Here is a 27,693-nt window from a genome sequence, read left to right as displayed (position 1 = left end):
AATATTGGGCTCACCTTCACATGTCGGTTCCCATAGTTGTAGATGACAACTCTAAGCTCCACTTGTTCATATTGCTTCAATGCATACGGTGTGTGTACCTTGAGGAAAAATTGCTTAAAAACAGTCAGCTCCAGCGAAGGCCCCACACAAAGTCCTGCAGAGGCATTTACATTCACACTTGTTTCACCAAAACTCTTTGTAATCCACACTTTTATTTGACAGCAAATTAATTTAAAACAACATGTGAAGCAGACAAATTGGATGTTTGCTGAAGAATTTGGATACAAGACAAGATTAGAGCTCAAAGCTACTGCACTGATAGGATAAAATCACAAATACCTGATCTTTGCAATTGCTTACCTTTAGATTGAGAGACTTCAACTGCCTGAATGTCCCAAGTTGTTATCGAATCAGGCATTTTTTTTGTTATTATAGTTTTGCCCTTCACGGCTTTCCTGAGGGGAAGAGAGGGAGAAGAATATATATATTGACTCCTCCCATGCTCTTCTAGCCGAAGAAAATTGCATAACGCAGCCATGAAAAGCTACACAAGGTAAGCCTTTCAATATTTCAAACCCTACCTGGTAGTCAGGTTCACTATGTTTTTTCGTTCAAAATTTTGGTAGATTAGCAAAACTATACATTTTTGGAATATTCAGAGCATGAGGAATCCAAAAATTAATGTTTACATTTGCGTAGACACCTTTGCGAAAATGACACTCAGGACAGTGATGAAGATCTGTAAAAGCATATTCCTGAACGGTATAGACCTCATAGATCCTGTGTATAGGACTTATAGTTCAATCTGATACTACCTATAACTTCCTATAACAACCTATAACTTCAAAGGACTTGCAATATCATGTATTATGTAATACAGTTATATCACAAATATAAAGACAATGGTTTGCAATTACCTTTGTTTGTTGCTTTTCTACAATCCTGAGCACTATTTTGAGGCCTTTATTGGATTCCTTGACCCAGAAAACATAGGATTCGCATATTTAATTAAGTCTCTAGGTTGACTAGAAGCCGAGATCACGCAAAATATGTATTTTATGGCGGCCATTTTCAAAATCCAAAATGGCGGCCATGCAGGTGTCTGTGCAAATGCCAACATTGATTTTCAGATTCTCCATGCTCTGAAGATTCCAAAAATGTACAGGTTTGCTAATCCCAAAATTTTGAAAGAAATTATATTTGTTAACATAGTGAACCTGACTATCTTCATCACTGTCCTGAGTGTCATTTTCGCAAAGGTGTCTACGCAAATGTAAACATTAATTTTTGGATTCCTCATGCTCTGAATATTCCAAAAATGTATAGTTTTGCTAATCTACCAAAATTTTGAACGAAATTATATTTGTTAACATAGTGAACCTGACTATGGGTTCCTCCACAGTGGCACACATTCACAAGTAGCACATAATTGAGAATCCCAATGTTACACCCCCACCCCACCTCCTACCTCCTTCAGCCGGACCGGTTTCATCATTTATTGGCGAGCCATCAGCAACAGCATAGGCAGAAAAGCGCACCACCGAGGCTCATAGGCATGTTCCACGTGCAATGCCGATACCACTTAATATATAAATAACAGACCCAATCACATCTCTAGAAAAGCAAGTAATGCTTAGAAAAGTTAATATAAAGGGGCGCCAATTTGATTCATAAATCTGCATGAAGAAATAAATGTATTTGAAGAAATAAGAAATAAAGCACCTACCAATACAAATCTACCTGACTCTACATATCACTACCCCACAAACATAACAATATAACTCATTATAATAGAGCAAACATATATGGTTATGTATGTCGTATATGGTTATGGATGTCGCTTTGCATGTTTATATGCAACTAAAACGTCTTCTTCTTCTTCAAATAAAATTACCACCCTCTTAATTAACCCTCTTAATTGCGTTAAGACTGCTGAGACCACTCAGACCTTTGATGACCCTTTAATTCCCCCAAGACCCTTCAGACCACCAAGACCCCTGAAGACCCAAAATACCCTGAAGACCCCCAAAGACCCAAAACACCCCGAAGACCCAAAACACCCCGAAGACCCAAAACACCCCGAAGACCCAAAACACCCCGAAGACCCAAAACACCCCGAAGACCCAAAACACCCCGAAGACCCAAAACATCCCGAAGACCCAAAACACCCCAAAGACCAAAAAGACCCCGAAGACCAAAAAGACCCCGAAGACCAAAAAGACCCCGAAGACCCAAAAGACCCCGAAGACCCAAAAGACCCCGAAGACCAAAAATACCCCGAAGACCCAAAACACCCCGATGACCCAAAACACCCCGAAAAACCAAAACACCCCGAAGACCAAAAAGACCCCGAAGACCCAAAATACCATGAAGACCAAAAAGACCCCGAAGACCAAAAAGACCCCGAAGACCCAAAAGACCCTGAAGACCAAAAAGACCCAAAAGACCCCGAAGACCAAAAAGAACCCAAAGACCAAAAAATACCCTGAAGACCCAAAATACCCCGAAGACCCAAAAAGACCCTTAAAGACTAAGAAGAACCAAAATAACCTTAAGATGCCGAAGACCCAAAAGACACCGAAGACCCTTAAGACCAAAAAGCCTCTGAAGGCACAAAAGACCTTGAAGACCCAAAACACTTCAAAGACCCAAAATACCCTTAAAGGCCCAGAGGATCCAAAAGACCCTGAAGACCCAAATGGCCCTGAAGACCCAAAACACCATGAAACCCAAAAGAGGCCCTGCCCAGGCCCTGATGCAGCAAAGCTGCCCCAAACCATAATATTTCCACAACCATACTTTACAGTTGGTATCAGGTTCTTGTGGTCAAATGCTGTCTTTGGTTTTCGCCAAACATGTCTTCTGGTACTGTGGCCAAATAGCTCTACTTTTGACTCATCTGTCCAGAGCACATTGTTCCAGTAGTGCTGGTCTTTGCCTCGGTGTTCATTGGCAAACTTGAGTCTTGCCCTGATGTTCTTTCTGGACAGCAAAGGTTTCCTCCTGGCACACCTCCCATGTAGATCAAATTTGTGCAGCCTCTTTCTAATGGTAGACTCGTGCACTTTGACATCAACAGTGGCAAGAGCTACCTGTAGGTCCCGTGATGACATTCTGGGGTTCTTAGAGACTTCTTTCAGCATCTTGCGGTCTGCTCTCGGGCTGAACTTGCTGGGGCGGCCTGGCCTGAACAAGTTGGCAGTTGTTTGGAATCTTCTCCACTTGTAGATGATCTTCTGGACAGTTGAATGATTGATTTCAAATTGTTTGGAGATCTTTTTAAATCCCTTCCCAGACTCGTAGGCATCTATAACCTTCTTTCTGAAGGCCTCAGAGCAGCTCTTTTGATCTAGGCTTGGTGATGCCGCACACTTCAACAACAAAGAGCAAACAAAACGAAATGTCTGAGGTTTAAATAAGACAGGTTCCTCCAAGATCCTCTTTAACGATGTTCTAATCATTTGCACCTGAGCTGGTGCACCTGATTCTAATTTTAGGTATTTGAAGTAGTGATAAATGTAGGGGTGTACTTCCTTTTTCCACATGTGAAATTTGCATTTATGTTTATTTAAATTATACAATGGACTACAAAATGTAAATGTTTCATGATATTTGTTATATTATATCACCTTTATCTATCAATATTGTTGAAATGAAGATCAAATAGCTGTACGTTGAAATATGGTGAAAAAGTCAAAACTTTACATGGGGTGTAATTACTTTTTCACGTGACTGTACATATACATATACAATATACATATGTAAAAGCAGCACACAAACAACCACAACCACAGCCAACACAACAGCAGCAACAACAACAAGTGAATCCTCTTGGATTGCGCTGAGGTTCGGGCATGGAATTTCGAGCCTCGATCATGGTTCGAGCCTCGATCTTGTATACAAAAATAATAATAATAATAATAATAATAAGAACCTTGGGCCGAATCTCGCGCTTCACCAGTGCGCGTGCGCGAATTTACGTCACGTCGGCAGCGAGAAGGGGTTCCCCAACACGAACCAATCAGGAACTGCCACGTCACACTTATATGATCTCAGAATTCCTGTGACAGGAATTCGCGTTACACTGGCTGGAAGTCATTCGCTAGAGGCGCTTCCTCAGCGCTAATAACTGTGTAATAAAATATCCTTTTCTCACATGTTTCACTTAATTTTACATCCTCATTAAGATTAACAGATAGATATTCTATGAATACCATCTAGTTCGGTTTGGATTCGCCTTCACAACCAATGCACAACTTTGGGCGAACGTTGGAAAATAGACGTCTCGTTTACAACCAATAGGCATGGTCATCCCGACGTCAACAATGCGCTTGCGACCAATTGATTAAATGTCAACGTTGGCCCTCCAGTGTTGTGTTAGCTGGGTATGCAATATGTACATTTTGTGAGGTGCATCATTCTGTCTTTTGATTCTTCCAGTCAGCGAAGTGATGGGCAGGCACATTCAGTGTTGATAAAAAGTGTTCACCTGCTCAAGTCAATGACCTCCCACATGAAGCTCTCAGGAAAATATGAGCGTATAACGACCTTCGATTCTTGAATCATTGAGTCTTCTGCCTGGCCTGTGGAAAGACATATTTAACCAGCCATAAAAGCATTGGCAATGCAAGTTCAATTGAAACTACTTCAGATGGCAGTGTATTTATGTTTTATTATGACAAGTATTGTAAAGTTAATCTCAATCTCAAATTTTAAGTCAATTCAACCCCAATATCGAAGTTAACTTTAAATGAAGGAAAATCCCATGCTCTCACATCCTCTGCAATGATTGGCTTTTAAGCCCCCAAGCTATTTCCCCAGCAAATCCTGGAAGAGCTGAAGCTGCAATGCCTCGATATTTTCAGCAAAGCTCAGTCAATTCTGAATCAGAACTATATCTGAGTATCAAGGAGTATGGGCCCCACCCTGAGCAGGTGCAGTTGCTGGCTATCTCGCATTGCTGGAGGCAATCAAATCCATGGCACTCCATGTTATTGGCATATCTTACAAGGTGGTTAAGTCCCAAATAATGCTTCTCACCCACCGCTGACAGGCGGAGTGGTCTTTGCTATTGCCTCACTTCTGGCCTCGATGCTCCCACACTTTCATCCCTTCCTTATGAATCTGTAAGCTAAGGTAAGCCATAGCAGCACGTTCACAGGCCGCCCCTGCAGGATCTGTTGACTGTCGCAGTGCTGCAGGCCAGTTTGTGCACAACAAAAACATTATGGAAGACTGCAAGGTGCAGGGTTCACAAAGGTAACAGCACATCATCTAAAATGTGAGGGATCTCAAACTCTCTCCTGCGAGATTGATCGGCTACCTTATGAGAATGCAAACTGCTCTCGGGGCATATTGCAAAGGAAGCCATAATGAGCCACCGACCAATTATAGACCTGAGGGCACTTCAATAAACTGAAGATATATTCCCATATGCCGGTCGAGTTAGAGTGTTCTATGGACTCATTATTGATGGCTTACCGACTCGATACAGATGCAGTGAACCAATATAGCAATTTTTCGCAAAAAGGACGACGAATTGGTCAGTGAACGAAGCAATAGGTATAGGCTCTGCTGATATTCTAGTAATATAGATAACTACTTGAGACTTGCTCTGAGCTTGGCTCACATGGGTCTGGCTTGGGCCTGGCTTCAAATCAACACGTAACTCTCGCCCCATGTCTTAAATGGAACACTTAAAAGCTTGACACATTGGAATCTTGAACGCTAGAATAACTTGTGATGATTCTGATGAAACGCAGACGTACACGTCTGTCAATGAGTTGTGTGCTTATTTTTGTATTAGTCCGGTTTATCCCCCAAAAAATTGTTTTTGTACTAATGGGCCAGGGCTATCAACCTCTAAAATATATCTCTTCAAAAATTTCACGACTGCGTCCCTTTAAGAACAAAGTGGAGAAAACACCATTTGTACTTGAGGTAAGTCTTCCCATGCAGTACGAGTAGCCTAGTCATATAATGTGTTGGATGAGTGGCAAACTCCACATTATGTATGGAAAAAGATGGATTTTATGTTCCACTTTCCCCACACCCTTTTTCCTGCGCTTTCATATTTTATCTCACAGTTAGGGGGGGGGGGGGGGGTTGTGCTTTTTCATTGTCACATGATCTGTTCTTTCATTTCCTCGCGACATTTCAACACAATTGATTTGGGAAGGCCTAATGTGATAATAAACTAGAACAATGCGACTGTGTCGCCAATATGCCTCCGACTGTGTCGCCAAGTACTCGAGCGAGCTGAAATGCAATCCATCACATGCACCCTGCAAAAGGCCCAGCTCCATTGGGTCGGTCATATGTTGAGGATGGACGCAGACAGGATCCCACGTTTTATTTTTATGGGAGAACTGCACGAAGGAGAGAGATCAGTGGGCCGGCCCAAACTGCGTTTCAAGGATACACTGCATGCACATTTGAAAGAATGTGACATCCACCTCGACAATTTACAAGCTCTGTCCAGTGATCGACCGAAATGGCGTAGCTTGATCCATATACGATGCGACTCCGCAGAAAAAGGTCGTATAGATGCCGCCAAAGAAGCCCGCAGAAAGCGTAAGGAACGCGAGTGGCAATCGGTGCCTGCTGACTCTAAATGGATTTGGACAACTTGTGGACGCCGATGCAAATCGGCACTCGGACTGTATAGCCACAAGCGGGTTCACAAGAATTGAACACCAACGCCGTAACGGCGGGGCGACATAAAACTCAGTTTCACTCCGTTTGTTTTCTTGTTTGTTTGTCCGGGCGATGTCTCAGCCATCCTTTAAGCTAGTAAGCTGAAATTTGGCCACAATAGTGAGCACCTGCTTTGGCAAAACTGTATTTTTTAGTTTTTGATGAATCAATTAATTATTTACTTATTATCGATTTATTAAGTACTTATTTATTTTCTTTCTCATCTGGGCAATATTCTCAGGCACCTTTTGAACTGGGAAGCTGATACTTGGACATGACAGTGACCAAGGGATTTGGCTATAAAGGATATTTTTGATTTATTGATTAATCAATTAATTGATTAAATGTTAAATTTTTTTGATTAATTAATTATAAGGTGCCCCGGCAATACTGCACACTGGAGAATATGTTATTTATTTATTTGGCATGGGGTGGTGTACTTTTAATGTAGCTCTACTTGTTGTGTCTTCATCTAGGACTCCAGGTGGAACATTTCATGTTAATTCCTTCATTGTTTGTGCAATTCCTTTCTTCATTTCGTATTGTTCAAGGCCTGCACGGCCTTCCCTCGGATGGAAAGAGAATCTTGGCCTTCAACTCTGCTGTTGGTGTTTCCTCTCTCTGCTATTCCTATTATCCTGTTGCATCCTGATCCTTTCAGTGTACTCTTCCTCCCATGATTCTCAACCATGTATACAAAAAAAAGAAAAAAGGATGGTACAAATCAGGAAGAAATGAAGGAAGAGAATGAAATGAAAATACAAATATGAGAAACATTTGAATATTGAATATTGAGATTCAATATTGAAATGAAATTCAATAATTGAAAATTATTTATGAAAATTCAATTTGAAATGAATTCAAAATTCAATATTTGAATATTGAGAAATATAAATATTGAGAAAGGAAAATATGAGAAAATACAAATGAATACAAATGAAATGAAGGAAGAGAATGAGGAGATGGAAGGAGGACATGAGAAAGAGAAAAGGATGATGATAAAGAGTGGAGCAAAAACGTAACAAAGTGATATTTAAACTTTAGGTAGATATAGACTGATAGAAAGGCACAACAAGGAACTTGACGTGCCCTTAACTCCATGTAGATTCATCATAACTGTGCAACAGTGATTTGGAATAATAATTACATTCAAAACAACTCACTTCGCCCAAAATCTTCCTCATCTTCTTCAGCTATCAGTATCTCTTCCGCAACATGCTTGCAGCACTCCAAGAATACATTCCGGCATCGCTCATCTGCAAAACGGTCAAACAAACACGACAATTACCTGAACTGACAAGTTATTTGAAAGAAAGAGCAAACATTATACCTGGGAATGTCTATATTTATAACTGTACATTTCTGCAGAATTTTGATTATTTATAACATTTATGAGTTGTTGAATTTGGTGTTGACATTACACAGGTAGATAGAATTTGGTGAAATGCTCGTATGTTGGATATTAATAATCATAATGCATCTTTGAAGCAAAAAACTTCAAAATAAATATTCAGTCATCACTTATGTCACCTCACTGAAGGTGGACTGAGGTTATGTTTTTATAATTACTACTAATAATAATAATAATGAGTTTATTGTCATAGATATATATGTGATGCGCCTACAATGAGAAGTACTTTGACAATGCATTTCTTTAAAATGACTGAATCGGAAATAGATTCATTGTGATGAGTGTAGGGAGTACCCAAAGAGAAGATTTTGGTGATGAAATCAGTGGTATGGATGAAAATATCCATATCCATTCTTTAGATGCTTATACAAAAACTGTAGACGTCGAGTCATTGATATTGTACCCAATTGATATTGTACCCAATTGATATTGTACCCAATTGATATTGTACCCAATTGATATTGTACCCAATTGATATTGTACCCAATTGATATTGTACCCAATTGATATTGTACCCTTCCTCAATGGAAGGCATATTGTACCCAATAATTTTAGGAGCAGTCTTTACTATCCTATTGAGTTGGGATCCGTCATCCTGCATTGAGCTGCCATACCCAACAGTGAAAGACAGTGTCAGGACACTCTCTATCACTGCCCGATAAAACTTGATCAACACAGGACGGTCGACACCGAAACTTTTCAACCTTCGAAGAAAGAACAACCATTGCTGAGCCTTTTTCACACCGTCATAGGTGTTTATCTCCCACCTGATGTTTGTGAGTTGAAGTTTGTGAGTTGAAATGGTATTAAAAGCAGAACTAAAATCTAATAAATGTAACCTAGCATAGGTAGGGCATGCATTTATCTGGATGATTTAACACTTGACACATGGATCATTATGGACTTTTTCAAAAATAAATTGGTGAGTGTCATTTTCAGATATCGCAAAAGCTTGAGGGGATACTTCATCTGTGGTTGGCGCTGCGCTCACCGAGATAAAGAATTGGCTGCAAAAATGATTCAGTTTGTCAGGCAATGTATCGTCATCATCCATTGGAGATGTTGTGGAGACCTGACCAGGGTTCCTTAGTATTCACACTCACGATGTTCTCCTCCAGTTTTTCCCAGTTGTCACCTTTGGCATCTCTTATGGCCTTGCAAAGCTTGTACTTGGCTTTTGTGTACTCAACATCACTTCCTGATCTAAATGTGTCTTCCTTAGCGCATAATTTGTTGCAAATTGTTATATTGATGGGAAATAATAAAAGCTGACGTTTTGGGTGTTAAACCTTCATCAGAGGAAAATAGCTCTTTTAAAAATCCATGTAAGTTGTGACACCATATCGAGGTGGAGAAGTGTGTCAGTGTAGCAGGAAGTTTAGTAATATTGGTTCATTATGAAATGAGTATTTCATCTGCATCTGCTGAAGAGCTCTTTTTACTCCGATGAAGGGTTAACTCCTGAAACCGTCAGCTCCTCCTTGTTTCCCTGAGTGGTTGTCATACCTCAATCAACGTCCTGTCAATGTCATCCATTGTTGTACCTGTCTGCCAATGCAGATCGACACTACCCTTCACCAGCAAGACTAACCATTCATTACACTTTGTGTTGTCATAATTTGGCAACGATTCCTTACTCTTCCTTCTATTTTCCAGGCACTGTGTTGCAACAATGACTACACTGTCCTTCGGAGGGGATGTTAATCCAGCTGTTCTCTTTGGTTGTCTTATCTGGGGCATGTTAAAGATCTAACGGCGCTTTTCGCAAAGGGTAGACTATTGCTCAAATTCTAATTTCTTGCCCTCACATGCAGGGGGACTTCAATAATAATGCCAGACAAATTGTTTTCACTCCCTCAATCGTGATAAGCAAGGTGGTGCACCAAGTTTTAATTGCTCACATGACACTATCTCACAAATGCATCTGGGTCACAGAGTTCAGGCAAAGAGAGCTTTATATATTTTATCTGCATTGCTCAAACTCGTTAGCCTGGGTTGGGAAAGGAGGGGATAAGAGCAATTAGCAGTAACCATAAACAATTAAGGATCCTCACCTTCACTGTCGATATGCTTTGCTCTTTCTTCACAAGTAAATCCCAGCGGGCTCTCGATTGCAGCATCTCGGCAACATATCTGCAGTTCAGCTGGGTATGTTTTAGCTGTATAAATAAATAAATGAAAACACTGAGTAGTGTTTGGCTCAAATCTTCACTCAAAAAACTTGCTAAACAAGGTTAGTAATAGAGAGTGGAGGTGCCGACGCTCAACAAGAAGGGAAGTCTCTGCTTCAATCTATTCCATGCATGTGGTCAAGCACTTGGGGAAGGGCCCATTATTGTCTGTCATTGGAGCAGCAAAAGTAACATGATACTCAGCATCACTCATCAACTGACATTCGCCACCAACGATCATTATGTTACATGTTACACTCCGCACAGCATAGAAGTGGACCGGAAATCACATATTTAGTGATTGTAATTCCAGTATTTGATTTCCTCCCTCTTCACTAATATTAGCAGAGTACTACAACGTTGAGAAAAACGCCTGTTAAGTCATTTAGGACCAATTTACAAAAAGCGTTAAGAGTTAGACATGTGTAGAATTGCTAATCATGCGATGATCACCTGTTCAAAGTTAATCGCCAATTGCAGAAGGGTGATTATCTAATGCGGTTAAAACATAATCACAAGCATTTGAATAACAATTAAACTTTTAAACGTCGGTGAGGGCCTTGAAGCAAAACTTAGGCAAAATTGGTGGAGATAGAACTGCAGTTGTACTCTCATATACTTCCTGGCGGTTTAAGTTAACTTTAGAATCACTATAAAGGTATGGAAGCAAAACGTCACCAGATCTGCATACATAATAAATAGATAGCCACTAATTAATTCATTTTATACTGTAGTGTACAACCCTAACATAAATCATGATAGACGTTTCAATAACCATCATTGATCACTTGAATCCAGATTACCCAGAGTGGCATACATGTGGGCAGTGGCATAGTTAGGGTTTGTGGAACCCAGGGCCAAGAGTCAATACTAACACCCCACAGGCACTGGCATAGTGAGGAATTTCAATTCGGTGGGCCATATATAAAAAGAGCCCGAAGCATCCCCAACAGGCTCAGCAGCAGAGCGAAGGTCATCTACTCTTTCCAAAGGACATTGGGGAAACCACCTTTAGAAGCCATTTTTCCCCGCAGGGCAGGGGTTGGCCTTTTTTTGGGCACCGTGATCCCCTTTTTGAAGCAATGTTTTATGGCCGGATGCCCTTCCTGCCGCCAACCCTGTTAGTCGCCTCTTACGACATGCAGGGAATTACCAGTGAGCTGGTACTCAATTTGCCGACCTCGGAAGGATGACAGGCTGAGTCAACCCCCCTGGTGTTAATTCAGCAAGCGACTGGGATTCTAACCCAGGATCCTAGGATCCCAAGCCAGAACCCTAACCGCTAAGCCAACACCAGGCTTAAAGGACATTGGGGGAACGTTAATATCCACCAACTAATGCTGGCAGATGGTACACCTAGTTTAACGTTCATCTGAGGCAAGGCACACATTGATGAATCACCCAGACTCTGAAACAACGGGATGGCAGTTTGGATGTAGCTGGGTCGGGATTTGAACCCAAGAGAGACAGCTTAGAGGAGAGTGTGCATACTTCGAGGCCATCCTGCCAGCCCAACACACTCCCTGAGGCCTCTCACCACGCTTACCCTTTTGGCCAGTGTCCAGAACTCTCAAGTGCTAACGCCTTCTTCGCTTTTTTCCCCCTCACACGTCTGTTCTCAATATACGTCATACGTCATGGGTCATACATCATGGTGTATCATGTGCAGGCTGGGCCACGCTAAGTAAACTCTACCATGAAAGAGAAAAAAAAATTAGGTTACAAGTTAATTAGCAATAACAAAAAAATGAGATTTCAAATTCAGTAATAAATTACCCTTCAGTGTCGAATTAGAATTCAATGGAAAAAAAGAAAAAACCATGTTAAAGTTGTAAAAAATTGAATATTCAGCATTTTAACATAATTTTAACACATGCGGTTTAACATAATTCAACATTTGGATTTATTTGGTTACCATGGCAATGGTGTGCAATGCTAAAAAAGTTGCCATTTTTACACCATTTTGAGCAAAAAGTTCATTTTTTTTCTCTCAATCTGAAGCTGACACCTCTACGTGCAATTGGAGCATTCCAACACTGACCTTTGGGATATTTATAGCATGTGCAAAGCTCACACCACCAATGCATACAGTACACATGTGCTATGTCTATGGGGAAATTGTACACAGTGCAACACCAAATTGTGTATAAACTAGAGGTTCCAGGGAACCTGAACTCAACTGGTCTATATCAATATGGTTAGAATATGCATAATAGAACCACAAACGATATAGTTTATATGTACTAAAATATATGACAAAAATAGATTTTTCAATATGGCCGCCCTGCCGCGCCCATTTTGGGGCGTGCAGCGCCCAAATGCAATCCCAAACTAGTTTATGTCTTAAAGAAGCTGCATAACAAGTTTCATCAAATTTAATCAATATTTGTGACTTTTAGAGCGTAGACGTCGAATTGTTTACAGACGACAGACAGACGACAGACGGACGACGGACGACGGACACTGGGTGTCGACAAAAATTCAGCTGGACATAGTCCAGTTGAGTTAACAAAATCATTATTAACATATTTATTTTGGAAGTACATGTGATTCTGCACTCATAAATCGTGAGGGAAATTTTAAACATGTTTATTCCAGAATCTATATTCTTATGGATTTCTCATCATAATATTTGAAGTAGAAGAGCAGTATACTTCAAATTTGGCACAGTTCATCGTTTCAGTGTATCAAATGTCCTGAACTATTATATTAATGAGATCCAGTACCTAACTTTATGATTTTTTTTTACTGAGGTAAAGATGATTTTACAAAATGTTGAATGTATTTTTTAACATGGTACTTCGATACATGTTGGTTAGTTCATGAAAAATACATATATACTCCAAATCTGAACTAACTTGAATAATGCATTGAAAGAAACATTACGAGGAAAACTAGGAAATTTAATACATTGCTTTTAAGTTCATAATTAATATGCAAATTAGACGCGCGACATCACAAAATTGAGTCACGTGATATGACAAAGTGTAGTAAGATAGAAAAATAAAGTTTTCAAAGCAAATAAGTAATTTTTCTTACTTGAATGGAATTTTATTTCCCTCCTGTATATTTATGTTTACAAAACAAGTCATTTGTAACTGGAAGATCACGGATTACAATTATCCTCGGATGACCACACACATTATAAAGAGGGTGAAATTATAGGACAGTAGTGATTCCAATCGAAGACATCAAACGTAAAAGAGAGAGGGACAAGGAAGTTAAATAACTTGACACGTGATCATGGCCGTCGCTACCCGGGCTCTTACAGCGCACGGCATCTGGATATGATCGACATAATTACGCAATATCTGTCCAACAATTATAACCCCTCCATTCCTTCGGCCTATCATGGGTGATGTCCGATCTCCATATGACGGAATGGAATGCATCACCTCGTCTATTCAAAGATTCACAAGACAATTCGATAAGATAAGGGATTTACACAGCCGGCAGCCCCTTAATTGACACATGCCATGGAGTTTAAAATGTAAAACGTGGATCTGAAAGTTACATCTCATACTCTCACAAATAATCTGTTGTATTGTAATTTATATACAACCAAAATGAGTACCAGCTACATACCAGCTGGTACTCATTTTGCTGATATCAGAAGGACGACAGGCTGAGTCGACCCACCTAGTATTAATTCAATGGTATGACAGGAGCTTGAACTCAAGACCCTCAGATCTTAAGCCAGCCACATTAACCATTAAGCCCACACCAGGCTTTTTGATAGACCAATAGATAGAATTGATAAACAGAAAATATTGGTTAAAGACATGACAAATATGAAATTGCAAAACAAATACAAATCAAATACAAAATTATTATCTCAGGCCTTGCAGCTTTTGTACCTTTATTGGTGGCAATGTCCAGAACCAACTCTCGCTTGCGACGTGTCCGTCGATTTGGACATCTTGAATCTGTTGGACCGTGTGATCAACACTCATTCAGAACATGTAAATTTTACATCAGCAGATGGACATAGGCCAACAATGTATAAGAAACACATTTCACAACTATCAAAAAACAAATCCACAATAATCAAACAAATAAAGTAAGAATGACAGTTCTAAATTTATCATTGCATACAAGAATAAAAGTAAAGACTGTAACTCTAATATAGTATTTAAAAGGTATATTTAAAAAAAAGGACTCAGACAATCATTTGAAACAAAATATAAACAATTTATACATTAACACATTGGTTTTGTAAAGCATTGAACCTTTAAGACCTATCATTAACAAAAGCTTCATCATCATATGGCATTGAAAAATAAATGCTAAAAATAATAGACAGATCAATTCATCATCGTGAATCTCTTTCAAGTACCTTTAACATCATCCATTCCAATAACTTGTTTTGCCATAATAGCAAGGCCAGCATCCCGGAACACAAGTGGACCCGTTTTGCCACTACCAACTGAACAGCCTAAATCCGATTCCTCCATCGCCTTGTACACCTAAAAAAAAAAGAGACACTCATAAGAAGACTATATATTTGACATAGGTTGGAGCAATTTTTATCCATTATTCAAAAAGTAAAGAAAACCAGGATGCAACTCCTCGTCTAGGTGACAACTACCCAACCGCACCTTCAGAGACAGACAAAGCTGCAGGCAAGCACCATACTCTACAGTCTACACAAACCAAAGATGCAGCAACTCGATAAAGTTCTGTACGAATGGTTTGCACTCAAGTGTTTGGAGGGAGCACCAATGTCAGGACCGATGTTAATTGAGAAGGCAAAGTATTTTCATGATCAGATGGGATTGACTGATCAATGTGCTTTTTCTGATGGCTGGTGGATTCTTTCAAGCTGCAACATGGGATACGGCAGCTTGATATCTCAGGAGAACAAAAGTCTGCAGATCACGATCCAATACATTTCCAGTATGGTGACGCAAGCAAGTGACGATAATTCACTTCAACGTTTGACCACAGCCAAAACTGAAGAGTTGTGTGAAGTGGACCGAGAAGCTGAAGTGACCTGTGTTAATATGACTGACTGAATAATTAATAGACAGTGTTATTAATCCACAGAAGGAAGTTGAACAATAAGATGACACAGAAGAAGACTTTTAAACTGAATATATCACTTGTGAAGTTTGCTGAAAGGCAAAAAAGCTTACAGCACCCAGGAAGCGATGCAGCTGCACCTCATTCAAAAACATTTCATGAGGAAAGGGCAAGAAACAATATAGCAGTCCGACATAAATGGTTCAAGAAAGCCTCTGGAGTTTGACAAGATGATTAGCCTGATAAAGTGTATGTTGACACTTTAGAACGTCGATCAACTTCAAAAGATAATATAGGTATGTTGTTGATTTGCATAATTAATTGGTAATTAGCCTTATCCCAAACTGTAATAATGTTATTATTTAGTCTATTTCTCACAGGCAAAGTTTAATAAGTTACCCTTTGTACCATTTAGATAACCGGCATATTTGATTAACCGGCAGGGGCAAAATCACATAGGTGGATATATATATATACTAGCAGAAGTACCCGGCATTGCCGGGCGGGGGAGGGGAAGGGAGGGGGAAGGGGAGGGGAGGGGAACGGGGGGGGAGGGGAGGAGAGGGGGGGGGAGAGGGGGGGAGGGGAGGAGAGGGGGGGAAGTACCCGGCATTCCGTGTATAAACGTGAGGGAGAAGAGGGGGGAAGGGGAGGGGGAGGGGGGAGGGAAGGGGAGGGAAGGGGAGGGCCAGTCAACAATGACGTTGCAGTTCTCATGGTTGGAGAGCAGCACAACAATCGCGACATCGTCCTGAATCTTCGCAACAGCACAAAGCGGATTTTGGAGACTCACCGATCCTGTGACGCCCTCCAGTACCGGCGTTGCCGGGTGGGGGAAGGGAGACCCGTACATTCCCAACCCGTACATTCGCCCTCTCGACTCAAGCTCACTCGGACAAAAGCCTCGCACAAATTACACCGTGAAGGCCCAATGGCCATGTCTATGCCACAAATCAAGTACGTGAGCGAGTCGGGCACACTGAATTGAAAATATATAGAACGCTCACTCCGTGAAAAGTGAAGCCAACTGGCGGCGCGGATTGAACATCACGTGATCGCTCTGAGCGAATCAGCGCGCTGCTCTGCCACCGGTCAAAATCCGTGTATAATATTCCTCGCTGAAAAAAAATCTACGTGAAACATGCGACTATCTATGCTAAATCATGCTAAATCATGCTAAATGCTAATCGTGCTAAAATCTATGCTACTTGCTGTGAGTTTATGGCGGCAAGGAACATCACGTGATCGCGTCATGAACATCATTCGTGATCACGTCATCACGTGATCGTGATCGTCATCAATGAGCGCGAATGAGCGAATCAGCGCGCTGCTCTGCCACCGATTCAGATTCCGTGTATAATATTCCTCACTGAAAAAAAAAATGGATCTAAAGATGAAAGAAAAAAAACCTATGTGGTGTGAATGGCAATGTTCCTCGCTGAAATGTGAAAAAACGCAATCGCTTTTCGCTCTGAATTACGTGCGAACGCGTAACTGAGTTAATGGCGGCAAGGAACATCACGTGATCGCTCTGAGCGAATCAGCGCGCTGCTCTGCCAGCGGTCAGATTCCGTGCATAATATTCCTCGCTGAAATGCGCTGAGGTAAAAATATGGTAAAAAAAATATTATGAAATAAATTTTTAGGTCGGCCATGTTCTTCCCAGGCTCAATGGCCATGTCTGTGCCAAATATCAAGTACGTGAGCCTCTCCGTTTAGGAGTCTATCGGTAACATTACACACACACACACACACACACAAATTGTGTTTTATATATATAGATATATATATATATATTTACATATATATATATATATATATATATATATATGTATGTATGTATGTATATGAAAACAGCAGCTCCTGGCTTTAATGGAGAGCACCAACCATGGATTAAGGATTAAGTCTCACAAGGTAAAAAGCGCTTAACTCGCAAAAAATGGAAAAAAGCCTGTCTACCACCCAGACCATCGTTCCCGCCAATGCAATTAACCAAAACCAGAAAGTGCAGTGTGATCAGCAGAGACACAAACCAACAATGTGGAGCATGAGGAGAGCTACACCGATCGCTATAGACATAAGTCCAAGACTAAAGCGTCACCTCAGGCCTGGAGGCATCAGCCCGGCCTCTCATGTCAAAAGACAGAGATTTTTTTTCCCAAATATATATGTAGAGAGATAGAGAGATCGAGAGATCGAGAGATCGAGAGAGAGAGAGAGTGAGAGAGAGAGAGAGAGAGAGAGAGAGAGAGAGAGAGAGAGAGAGAGAGAGAGAGAGAGAGAGAGAATTGTAGACAGCAGGTAGTAGGTTGGAGACAGCAACCACCCAGGGTAGTACCACCGTTCTGGATTAGGAGCGTTAAAAGTGGTGCCCGGAACCATCTTACACTCCCCGTGTCAGGAATGCTGATCTTACTTTCTGTCGAACTCAAACTATAGCTACTGGGCTAGCTAGCTTCAACCTCTCTTTCTCGCAAACAAACATCATACACTTTCCTTCTCCTATATTTAAGGCCTGGCCTTGATGAGGTATATATGGTCCGTGCCTGGATCCTTCAACATAAGAAAGAATAATAATAATTAAATTTTTTTTTATATATATGCCGTATGTATAAAACATCCCTTGAAGTGTCACCTTTGTAGCACACCATTTTCTTATTTACGAGCAACTTGCAGGAGCTACTAACTGAGCACTGGAAGCAATTGGCAGACGTAGATTTTTATAGCAGACACAGCTTGAAGGATACATAGATTATGTTTATTGATGTTAAGGGATCCCCTATTGACAGATGAACATTTGATATTCCACCTTTGTGCTGTTTGACCTTGTTCTACAAACCTTTTGACTGACCCTAGTAGCCTATCTTAATTTACCAGTCATCCTCCAGCTGCATAAATAAGTTAAAGGTTCAGAATAACCCACAGGTAGCACATTTATAGATCTTGATGAGAATATGTTCACATAAATCACTTTAAATGCGATGATGCAAAGAAAACATACCACCTACCTTCTTGCCTGTAAGTTTATTTTGCTTATCAAGAACATAAGCAGCTTTGTCCACAGCTCCCACAGCCACCCAAGAATCTGGTTCTCCAGACAGATCAAAGGCTACATCATCTTTAGGTGTAAAATGACGATTTCCTCCTGCGACTTCCAGTGAGAGCTGTCGAGGCAAAGTAGGAGATAAATGACTGTTGAATAAGATGGCAACATCAGAAATCCTGTGTGAAGATTTATTCTTAAATTCCTGGATATGCAGTTACTGTTTTAGTTTCTAGGAAAAACAATTTCAGTTTATTTTCAGAAAAGTTAATGAATGTTCAAGATAATTAGGTCTGATTCGAACAATAATATGAACAAATAAAGAAATATGTTATGAGATTGGGTCTTGGCGCAGTCTCAGAAATCCAATTGACTGTCCTGTAGCAATAACGTGTCATAGCCCCAAGGATCTAAACGACCTGTCGTACAATCACATGGATAAGCTGAGGGGTTATAGCCCTTGCAATTGACAACTAGAACAGCACTCATAGAGCACATAGTCTCGTCTCACCTCGCCCGTTCTTTCTGAACAAAAATATCATCGTAAACTGAACATGCTGCGATTATGGCCCATATACCCATATCATCCCTGCACCCTATTATGTCACATAGTTTCTTGGCATGGGTTATGAACAACGTCATAAATTTAATTCTCCCTCACATCACGTCATAGATCCGATATATGAAGTTTCAGATTTTTCGGATAAAGATTTCAATGCAACCAATTATGGCTGGAATACCACTTCACCTTCATGACATCATCGTTATCACCCTATATGCCCCATGTAGGCCGGTCATTTTACGAATATACCCACCACAAATTGCAATAGTAATGAAACTTGGCATTTTTGCTTCTTTTGACCCATGTAATAACATAGTAAAAGTCAAGGAATAACGAGGCATTGGAACACATTCATTTCGAGCAACCACTTTTTGACAGTTATGCACGAAAATAAGCTAATAAAAATGGCACAAAATAATGCACTTAATTTGTTATTTCGTTCACATTCTCAAAAGATGTCAGAAATGTAAGTGTTTAAGAGTGTAAGACAGGCCTTATGCCCTGGTTTTACAATACATTTGACATGTAAAGGTATATATATTGAGATAATTGACATTTAAGGTAGCTTTATCCCAATAAAATTGAATTTTTTCGAAAATATACATATCAATGAATTTTGAAAGCTAATATAATGGTCTATCATATTCTTATATCAAATTAGATTTTACTCTAGTCTAATTAGGTGAACAAAGCCTAATTAGGTGAATAAAATTTAATTACACGAACAATGATCTCCATAGCAACGACTTTGGACCTTGGATACGGTCGCTTTTATATAACCAATCTCAAAAAGTCTTTACAACGCAAACTTACAACTTTAAACAGTACAACGCAAAGGTCATCATCACATTTGACCAACCACTTTGCAAGTGGAAGGCGCTTACCATCATCGAAAGCCAACCGGAGGGCAGTGACTTGCGTAAGGTTGTACTGCGCTTGGGAGGCTTCCACACGTTGATGAGCTTCTTGGGGAGTATTGGAAATATCATGTCAGGATCTGGACTGCGCTCTGTTCTGGAACTGGTGTATGCTGAGAACACTGTAACGCACATGCTCTCTGGCAAGGCATATGACCGACCTATCCGTGGTCATCTCTTGGTTGATGCAGCACTGAACACTCTCCTCGCAGAAAGGGTACTTGGTACGCTAGTGCCTGCTTGTTCGCAGGCTCAGGATGATGGCCCTCAGGGCACTACAGGAGATGACGAACCAAGTGAAAACGTGATAATGCAAAGCATAGATGAGGCACAGGCAGCCATGGATCCGCATGATACCGAGGCAGGACAGGCAGCCATGGATCCGCGTGATACCGAGTCAGGGTCGCAAAGTGTGGGAGCTGGCCCAGTTGACCTGTGTGAGCTACGAAACCTGTATGATTCATTGTTGAAGGGTGAGGGTTGCACTGAAGATATCCTTTCAGCCCCGGTTCTGGACTCTGTTCGTGACATCATGAATGTTGCTCGACAATCGAAGAAGGATCTGCGTACAGCACAGCTATGGCTGCAATACATGGACATGATAGACATTTTGAGGACATTCCTGAGGTCGGAACGCACTGGTGACTGGCGTCTGCACGTGCACGCTTTGCACGACATGTTGCCCTACCTAGCAGCTGCAGGCCACAATCTGTACACAAAATCTGTGTACATCTACCTGCAGCGACTGGCACAACTGTCTATTCAGCATCCGGAGGTCCACCATGAGTTCCAGAATGGATTTCACGTAGTGCGGCGTTCAGATCGGTACTGGGCCGGCTTGTCCACAGATCTTGTGATCGAGCAAGTGCTCATGAGAAGTGTGAAAACCACAGGGGGACTAACAAGGGGTCGTGGAATGAGCGAGCCGCAAAGGATCACGTGGCTGCTGTCCACCCCCATATGTGCAGAGGTCAACATGGCTTTGCAAGAGTACACATCAGTGCAGTATGGGACCAGTGACCAGCACAAAGAACAAAGCGCAGCTCGACAAGGACGGGACACAGATGACACGCACAAACTTATTCGCTACCTGTCATCAAAGGATCCCTTTGGAAACGATCCAACTCTGCAAAGCATTGACACTGGCATCACAGCTGGAGATTCGGTCAATGCTGACCAAGCAGCGTCAGTCGGCAGGAAGATCTTAGATGGAATGCTTGACAAAAAGGTTCTTGATCACACGTTCAAGAAGAAAGATCAGGTTGTGACTCTTGACACACGTTCATCATTGAAAACTGGCAGACAATCCGTTCTGATAGATCCACAACTGTTGTTCCAACGTCTGAGTACGGTAGGATCACGCTGTGATGACCTCAAAGATGTCTTCAAGTACGAACTAAGCAGTTTCCCACCAGCACTGTTTAAGACCACTGATATCCTGCTTGAGGCCGACAAGCCAGCGCTAGCCGAAGCCATTTGGAAACAACTCCCCCTTGACGTTCGCAACACAGTGCTGCCACAGAATGTGCAATATGTTCTGGATGGTGGGGCATTGCTACACAGAATTCCTTGGAATTCTGGCGAGACATATGGAGGAATCGCCAGTCACTACGTGCGATATGTTGGAGACAGGTATGGTAACGCTGTCATAGTGTTCGATGGATATGTGAGCGCACCCTCCACCAAAGATGTAGCGCACAGCAGGCGCGTTCGATCTCACAGCAGTCCCCTTGTCAACTTCACAACGGACATGGTATGTACTATGAAGAAAGATGACTTCCTTGCCAACCAAACAAATAAACAACGTTTCATCAATCTACTGAGTGATGACCTTCAACGGCGGCACAACGCTGTTCATCATGCCAGGGCAGATGCAGATGTTCTCATAGTGGAGACAGCCATTGCATGTGCAAACACCAAGGACACCGTGATAGTTGGCGACGACACCGATCTTCTTGTTCTCCTTTGCAGTCGTGCAGGGCCCACATCTCACAACCTGTTCTTCCGACCTGAGCCTAAGCTGACGTCAAGGAGGCAAGCAAGATGTTGGAATATCGAGCAAGTGCAAAAGACACTTGGACGCAATGTTTGTGACAAGCTTCTTGTTGCACATGGACTCCTGGGTTGTGATACCACGTCAAGAATTTACTCGATTGGCAAATCAACAGCCTTGAAGAAGCTGAACTCCAGTGCGTATTTCTCCGAGCTTTTGGCAAACTTCAACACTCCTGGAGCGTCAAAAGAGGATGTCATGACAGCTGGATAGAATGCCCTGGTTTGCTTGTATAATGCCCAGCCCGGGGAAACACTGGACATGCTGAGGCTTCAACGCTTCCACCAGAAGGTTTCAACAAGCACTGTCAGAGTTGAGCCTCGTACCCTGCCCCCTACATCAGCATCTGCAAAGCAACATTGCCTACGGGTGTATGTTCAGGTTCAGCAGTGGCAAGGAGTTGCCATGGATGCCAATGGTTGGGGATGGGCTATCCGTGACGAGAGAATGGTTCCCGTGATGACCGAGATGAAGCCTGCTCCAGATTACCTTCTAGATGCCATCCACTGTGGCTGCAAAACAGACTGCAGCACCCTACGATGCAGCTGTCGCAAGTACAGCCTGGAATGCTCTTACGCATGCAGTGAATGCAAAGGACTTCACTGTTCTAATGTGACCTTGTCAGAACCAGAAAGTGATCCAGAAGAAGAATAAGCTCTTAGGTTGGTGCTTGAATCGCAGTTCATTCAATTATTAAATAAAACACATTTTTTTTTTTTCAATATATATATATTTTTTTCAATATTATTTTCAATATTATTTAACGATTTTTTTTGTATATATAGTACGATATGAACTTGTTCACATAAAGCCATTACATTGCAGGCCTCAGGGACATAAAATTGCAGGATCTCATAAGGATTTAGCACGGAAACAGTTTTTGGTCTGAAAAATTTATGCAGATTTTCGCTTAAAACCTTCTCTTAAAGATTGCAAAAATTGGAAATGTTCCAATGCTCCGATTCTCCTTGACTTTTAGTATGTCATTCTCCACTAAATTTGACATTGAAAAATGCATGTTTCATTACTATTGCAATTTGTGGTGGGTTCGACCCCAAAATGGCGTAGATTGACTGGACTAATGGGGAGTTGATGACATATGTCAAGTTTCAATTTTTTTTCGTTGAGTGGTTTTGGAGAAAATGATAACCAGTTTTCTCCTTTAATCCAATATGGCTGTCATACCATGTGACCTATGCCTTCAGGGTTAGCAAGAAAATATTCTCCATGGGGAGTCCCTCGTATGTTTCAGAGAGAAAACCATTTTTAAAGTGAAAATATTGAGACGCGGACACAGACACGGACACACACACACAGACAGACAGACAGAGGCATCTCAATTCTCTCACATCCCCTTCGGGGCGAGACTAATAAATATACTTTACGCAAGTTCAAACTTACCCCACAGATGTAAACGGAAGAAAGAGTGGAGAACACACATTTTCAAGAGTAAACAAATCCTTTCAACTTATGCTCACACATTTACAATTATAATTCCCATTATTCCTCCAAACATCTAACTCATTAAAGTTATCTTTTACAAGAAGCATAAACATTATGAATACACTGGCATGCACAGATTAATCAATCCACTCCAATGTAATAGTAAAGGACAAAGGGAACTTTAATTCAGTCTCTGCACAAAGAAATATTGGCATTGAAACTAAAAATGATAGATAAATAAACAAACACAAAGAATGAGGTTGGGAGCTCCTTTCAATTATGAACTCTCCAACAGTAAACTGGTAATACATGAGTTTTTAACCAGCACCTTTAGGATGGGCTGGTTGGTGTAAATAAGTGTAAATTTTTTCCTCATGATTTCTCCATCAAAGCGGAGTGACATTCTCATTCCAGCATGGGGCCTTAGGAGACCAACCGGTGGTATTCTTGGCTCCTTGATTCAGTAGAAATGTCACCCATTCAACATAGATTTAATGTTGGATGTTTCCCCAGGTAACTCCGTACACAGCCCTGGCTGTGCTTGTTCAAACTTTCTCATCCACAAGCATTGAACCCTTAGTGGTTTTCCGTCAAGATATCCCGAGGAACTGTCCATAAGACTGCCAAGAAACAATTATTGAACGTAATTTCCCGAAATGTACATTTAATTTCCTTTCCATTTCTGCATGGAAAGATGCAGACAACACGAGGCAAAAGTATGTCATAATCCTATCCAGTATTACACAGGAAGTAAAATTATTGTATCTCCGAATCAGGTATGAAATCAGTAAATGAGATCGATCACTCAATATTGGAATGCCAAGTAAGCTCATAACAAATGTCGGTCAAGTCTGGTGTGGGGGACGTCCCGTTTAGGAACTTAGTTTTACCGTTGCGCTTTTCTTTGTCCCGGCATTCCGTTTTAATAAACCTGTTTATTTTTTGTACATTTGAATCCTTTTGTTTGAGTTATTTCCTTTGCAGGCTTTGGGACTGCCGGCGGACAACAGGTAAGCTCTTTGGTTTTCCCTTCTTTTTCTTCCTCCGTACATATATAAAATCCGCATTTGATCAACACCTCGGAGTTAAAGCTTGCTTTGGCGAAACGTGATCCCTGAGGTGCTCACCTGGGGAATCACACGACAATATGCGAAAACCTGTTGTGGTTTTTAGAACCCTCCACTTGGTAAATTTTTGTAAATGTTCCCTTATAAATAATCCCCTGTAAGTACTCCCATTTTTAGTGTAAAGTTCAAAGGTCGCACCCTAGTTAGGTCATATTGCATCACGTAGGACACCATAGATTCTTCTTTAGTTATTTCATTAGTATGTGTTTCAGGTAAGGATCTGTTTCCAATAGTTTGACTCTGCCTTGTATTAATCAAATAAGATAGGCCCCTTCAATTATCCCCAATCATCTCTCTCCAAAGTGCCAGTAGCCGTATTGCAGCGTTTGCTGCCCTTTTGGTTTGATTGCTGGCCCCAAGCTGCCATTACGCACACGGTCAGAGTGGGAGAAAAAGGGAGGAGCGGCCAGGAACACAGGCGTGGCCCCATCGACGCGTCACGAGGGGAGGTACGAATGAACCCTCGCGGCCAATCCGGGCCGAGGTGTGTTCACGGGTAGGCGGAGCAAAGCGGACGCGGCTTAATACGCGAAGCTTGCAATAAAAGCGAGAGCGCAAAGCCCTTTCACGGCAGAGAGGGAGACACCAGGCGGAAGAGCGGAGAGAGGCAGACACCAGAGCAGAGACCGAGGGAGAGACCAGAAGAGAGACCGAGGGAGATGAACGAGATCGGCAGAGGCGAGAGAACAGCGCAGAGGCGGCGAACATAAGAACATCGCGCAGAGGATCGTTTGGGACGATCGTGGTCAATACGAACTGCCGTGGTTTTGAGAGCGTTCGTTATGCTATACGTGCATTCATCCCAGCCCCTCGCGTTTGTAATGTCCGGTCGCGCGCCAACGACGTCAAGCTGCCAGCCGTCCTTCACCCGCGGACACGGAGCCTGGACCATCCCCTCGCCTGGAACCATCTGCCTGGACCTTCCTCCCCTACCAGCTACCTTTCGTGTGAGTCTGTTTGTATTGTCAGGGGCGTGTTATATAAGAGTGTCTAAGGTTGCCCTATGTCCTTTTATTTCCTCTCCTTGTATATTCCCTTCTTTCGTTTCCTCTTGTAGAAAGTTAATAAACCATATTTGTTCTTCCTTTACCCTTCTTATTCTTTGCTTCCTCTCATCCGATCGTCTTAGTCTTTTCCCCATTGAGTAACTGTGGCACGATTTGGCCAACCGCTATAGTCGGGTTTAGTCCTTTTGTTAACGGCCTGAGTCGTGGCTCGCTTCACTCGGCGTGTCCATTACAGCTGCAGCTCGGGCGGGGCTCATTTCCTCGCTAACCGGAAGGCGCCGGTAATTAGGTAATAGGAACAATTGGCCTACCACACTATTCAGCACTGACCGGAAGTGACGTCATAGCTCCAGGACCGGAGACGGCCAGCTTAATAGATGAGGGGATTAACCCCCCCTCGGTAAGGGGAGCGCCGTACTCTGAGATCCGTAACAATTGGTGTCAGGAGTGGGATCTGGAACCTGGGACTAAATTTATTTAGACCAAATTTTGGACACCAATTGTGCTATTGGCCATAACAATTGGTAGTCAGGAGTTGGGATCTGGAACCTGGGACTAAATTTATTTAGACCAAATTTTGGACACCAATTGTGCTATTGGCCATAACAATTGGTGTCGGGGAGTGGGATTAATCCACCTAAAAAATTTGGTCAAAATTAGGAGCGGCCGAAATTTATTATAATATCCAAATTATAATCGTGCCATGGATGATCAAGGCGGTCGGATGTCGGTGGGGGAGATAGAGGAAGAGTTAGAGTCGACCCAGGACCCCAGGGAGGAGATGGGGGAGATAGAGGAGGAGGTTGAAGAAGGTGCGGTAGAGGGGGTTGCAGGCGCACAAGATGGCGGCGCCACGCACGTGGTTGCGGCAGCACAAAATGGCGGCGCCTCACACGTGGCCGCGGTAGCCGAGCCCGCTGTACCAGCGGGCTTTGACATGCAGGCCCTCATGGCGCAGCTACAGGCAGTCATACAAATGGAAAGGGGAAACCAAATTGGGGGGTTAAGTAGAGAGATGGGAAAAATGAGGGCTGATGATAAACAAATTCAGGCAATTTCCTTTGCAGGCTTTGGGACTGCCGGCAGACAACAGGTAAGCTCTTTGGTTTTCCCTTCTTTTTCTTCCTCCGTACATATATAAAATCCGCATTTGATCAACGCCTCGGAGTTAAAGCTTGCTTTGGCTCTACGTGATCCCTGTGGTGCTCACCTGGGGAATCACACGACAATATGCGAAAACCAATGGCGTGCCCATTCATTACAAAGGTAATGTGAGATATTGAAGAAGTTGCGAATGATAATTGAGACCTCACCCTGAGCACATGTTACTCCTTATAGGATTCTGCCAAAGAATGGAGCCGATATTGCATAAATCTAGCACAAATTAAGGTTATAGAAGAGAAATAGGAAGATTAATATTACAATTATTTACTCAAAAAAGGAATACATCCTCGTGACGTACGGACCTACTGGCAGTTGTCATTGTTTTACCTTTGCGTGGCAGGAATCCTGTACATCAATAACAATGGAATCTGAGACAAGCTCGCCAGAGGGTAGAATGAAGAAGGCCACCAAACGAAATTGTGGGACAAGTTCATGCGTCAGTAACAGGGAAACTGAAGTGGTAAGGCCTTTGCGACCCTCTGCCTCACATTTGTGGATCTTTCCATTGCTGACCACCTGGAATAAGAAACAGAGGGAATATTTGTTGTGATGAAAGAATTAGGCAACAGGTGGAAAGTCTAAATCAGCTTGTGCACAAAAAACAAAGGTACAAACATTCAATAACACTGACCAAGTAGTTAAAGTTTATAATTTTGTCTATGTCGTCGCTCTTGATGAATACGTCGAAAAAGACCCGGTCACCAGGCGATTTTACTTCACCACGAGTATTCAGATTAATAAAACTTCCACTTGGAGAGGAATATGGTGAGATGGTAAATGATGTCTCTGCCTGTTGGGACTGGTCAAGCCGTACATCTTCAGTCTGGACCTGGTGTGAACAGACGGTACAAAAAAGCACAAGACGACAGTATAAGAAAAAGCAAGTCTGGCATTTAAGGAGAATCTCGCACTTCCATGAGCGTCAACCATGTATACAAAAAAGCCAAACTTCTACCTACCGGTACTTGAGACGTGAGATTAAATAAAATACATTTACAAGGGCAGGAGGATAGTTCATTGTAGTATCTGTTTCTGCATGCTGGTCATTGCAGACCTTTTAATCCTACTAGCACAGCA

The 27,693-nt window shown here is 41.9% G+C and overlaps 1 protein-coding gene across 1 annotated transcript in view; it reads right to left on the bottom strand.

Annotated features, from left to right (window-relative positions):
• Window positions 1–27,693, bottom strand: part of LOC137437024 (complement C3) — a 228,461-nt gene that overhangs the window by 123,277 nt on the left and 77,491 nt on the right. Inside the window, exons 12-21 of the mRNA XM_068131331.2 lie at window positions 27,248–27,445; window positions 26,944–27,132; window positions 18,309–18,464; window positions 14,615–14,744; window positions 14,136–14,204; window positions 10,162–10,266; window positions 7,860–7,952; window positions 4,490–4,583; window positions 361–455; window positions 15–154 (exon numbers count right to left, since the gene is read on the bottom strand). Coding sequence (XP_067987432.2) covers window positions 15–154; window positions 361–455; window positions 4,490–4,583; window positions 7,860–7,952; window positions 10,162–10,266; window positions 14,136–14,204; window positions 14,615–14,744; window positions 18,309–18,464; window positions 26,944–27,132; window positions 27,248–27,445 — 1,269 coding nt within the window. The remainder of the gene's footprint in view (window positions 1–14; window positions 155–360; window positions 456–4,489; window positions 4,584–7,859; window positions 7,953–10,161; window positions 10,267–14,135; window positions 14,205–14,614; window positions 14,745–18,308; window positions 18,465–26,943; window positions 27,133–27,247; window positions 27,446–27,693) is intronic.

This window comes from Myxine glutinosa, chromosome 11 (genome assembly GCF_964187855.1).
Source record: "Myxine glutinosa chromosome 11, kmMyxGlut1.1, whole genome shotgun sequence".
Classification (NCBI taxonomy): domain Eukaryota; kingdom Metazoa; phylum Chordata; class Myxini; order Myxiniformes; family Myxinidae; genus Myxine; species Myxine glutinosa.
Note: the sequence above shows the minus strand (reverse complement) of the source record. Positions and strands in the feature narration are given on the sequence as shown.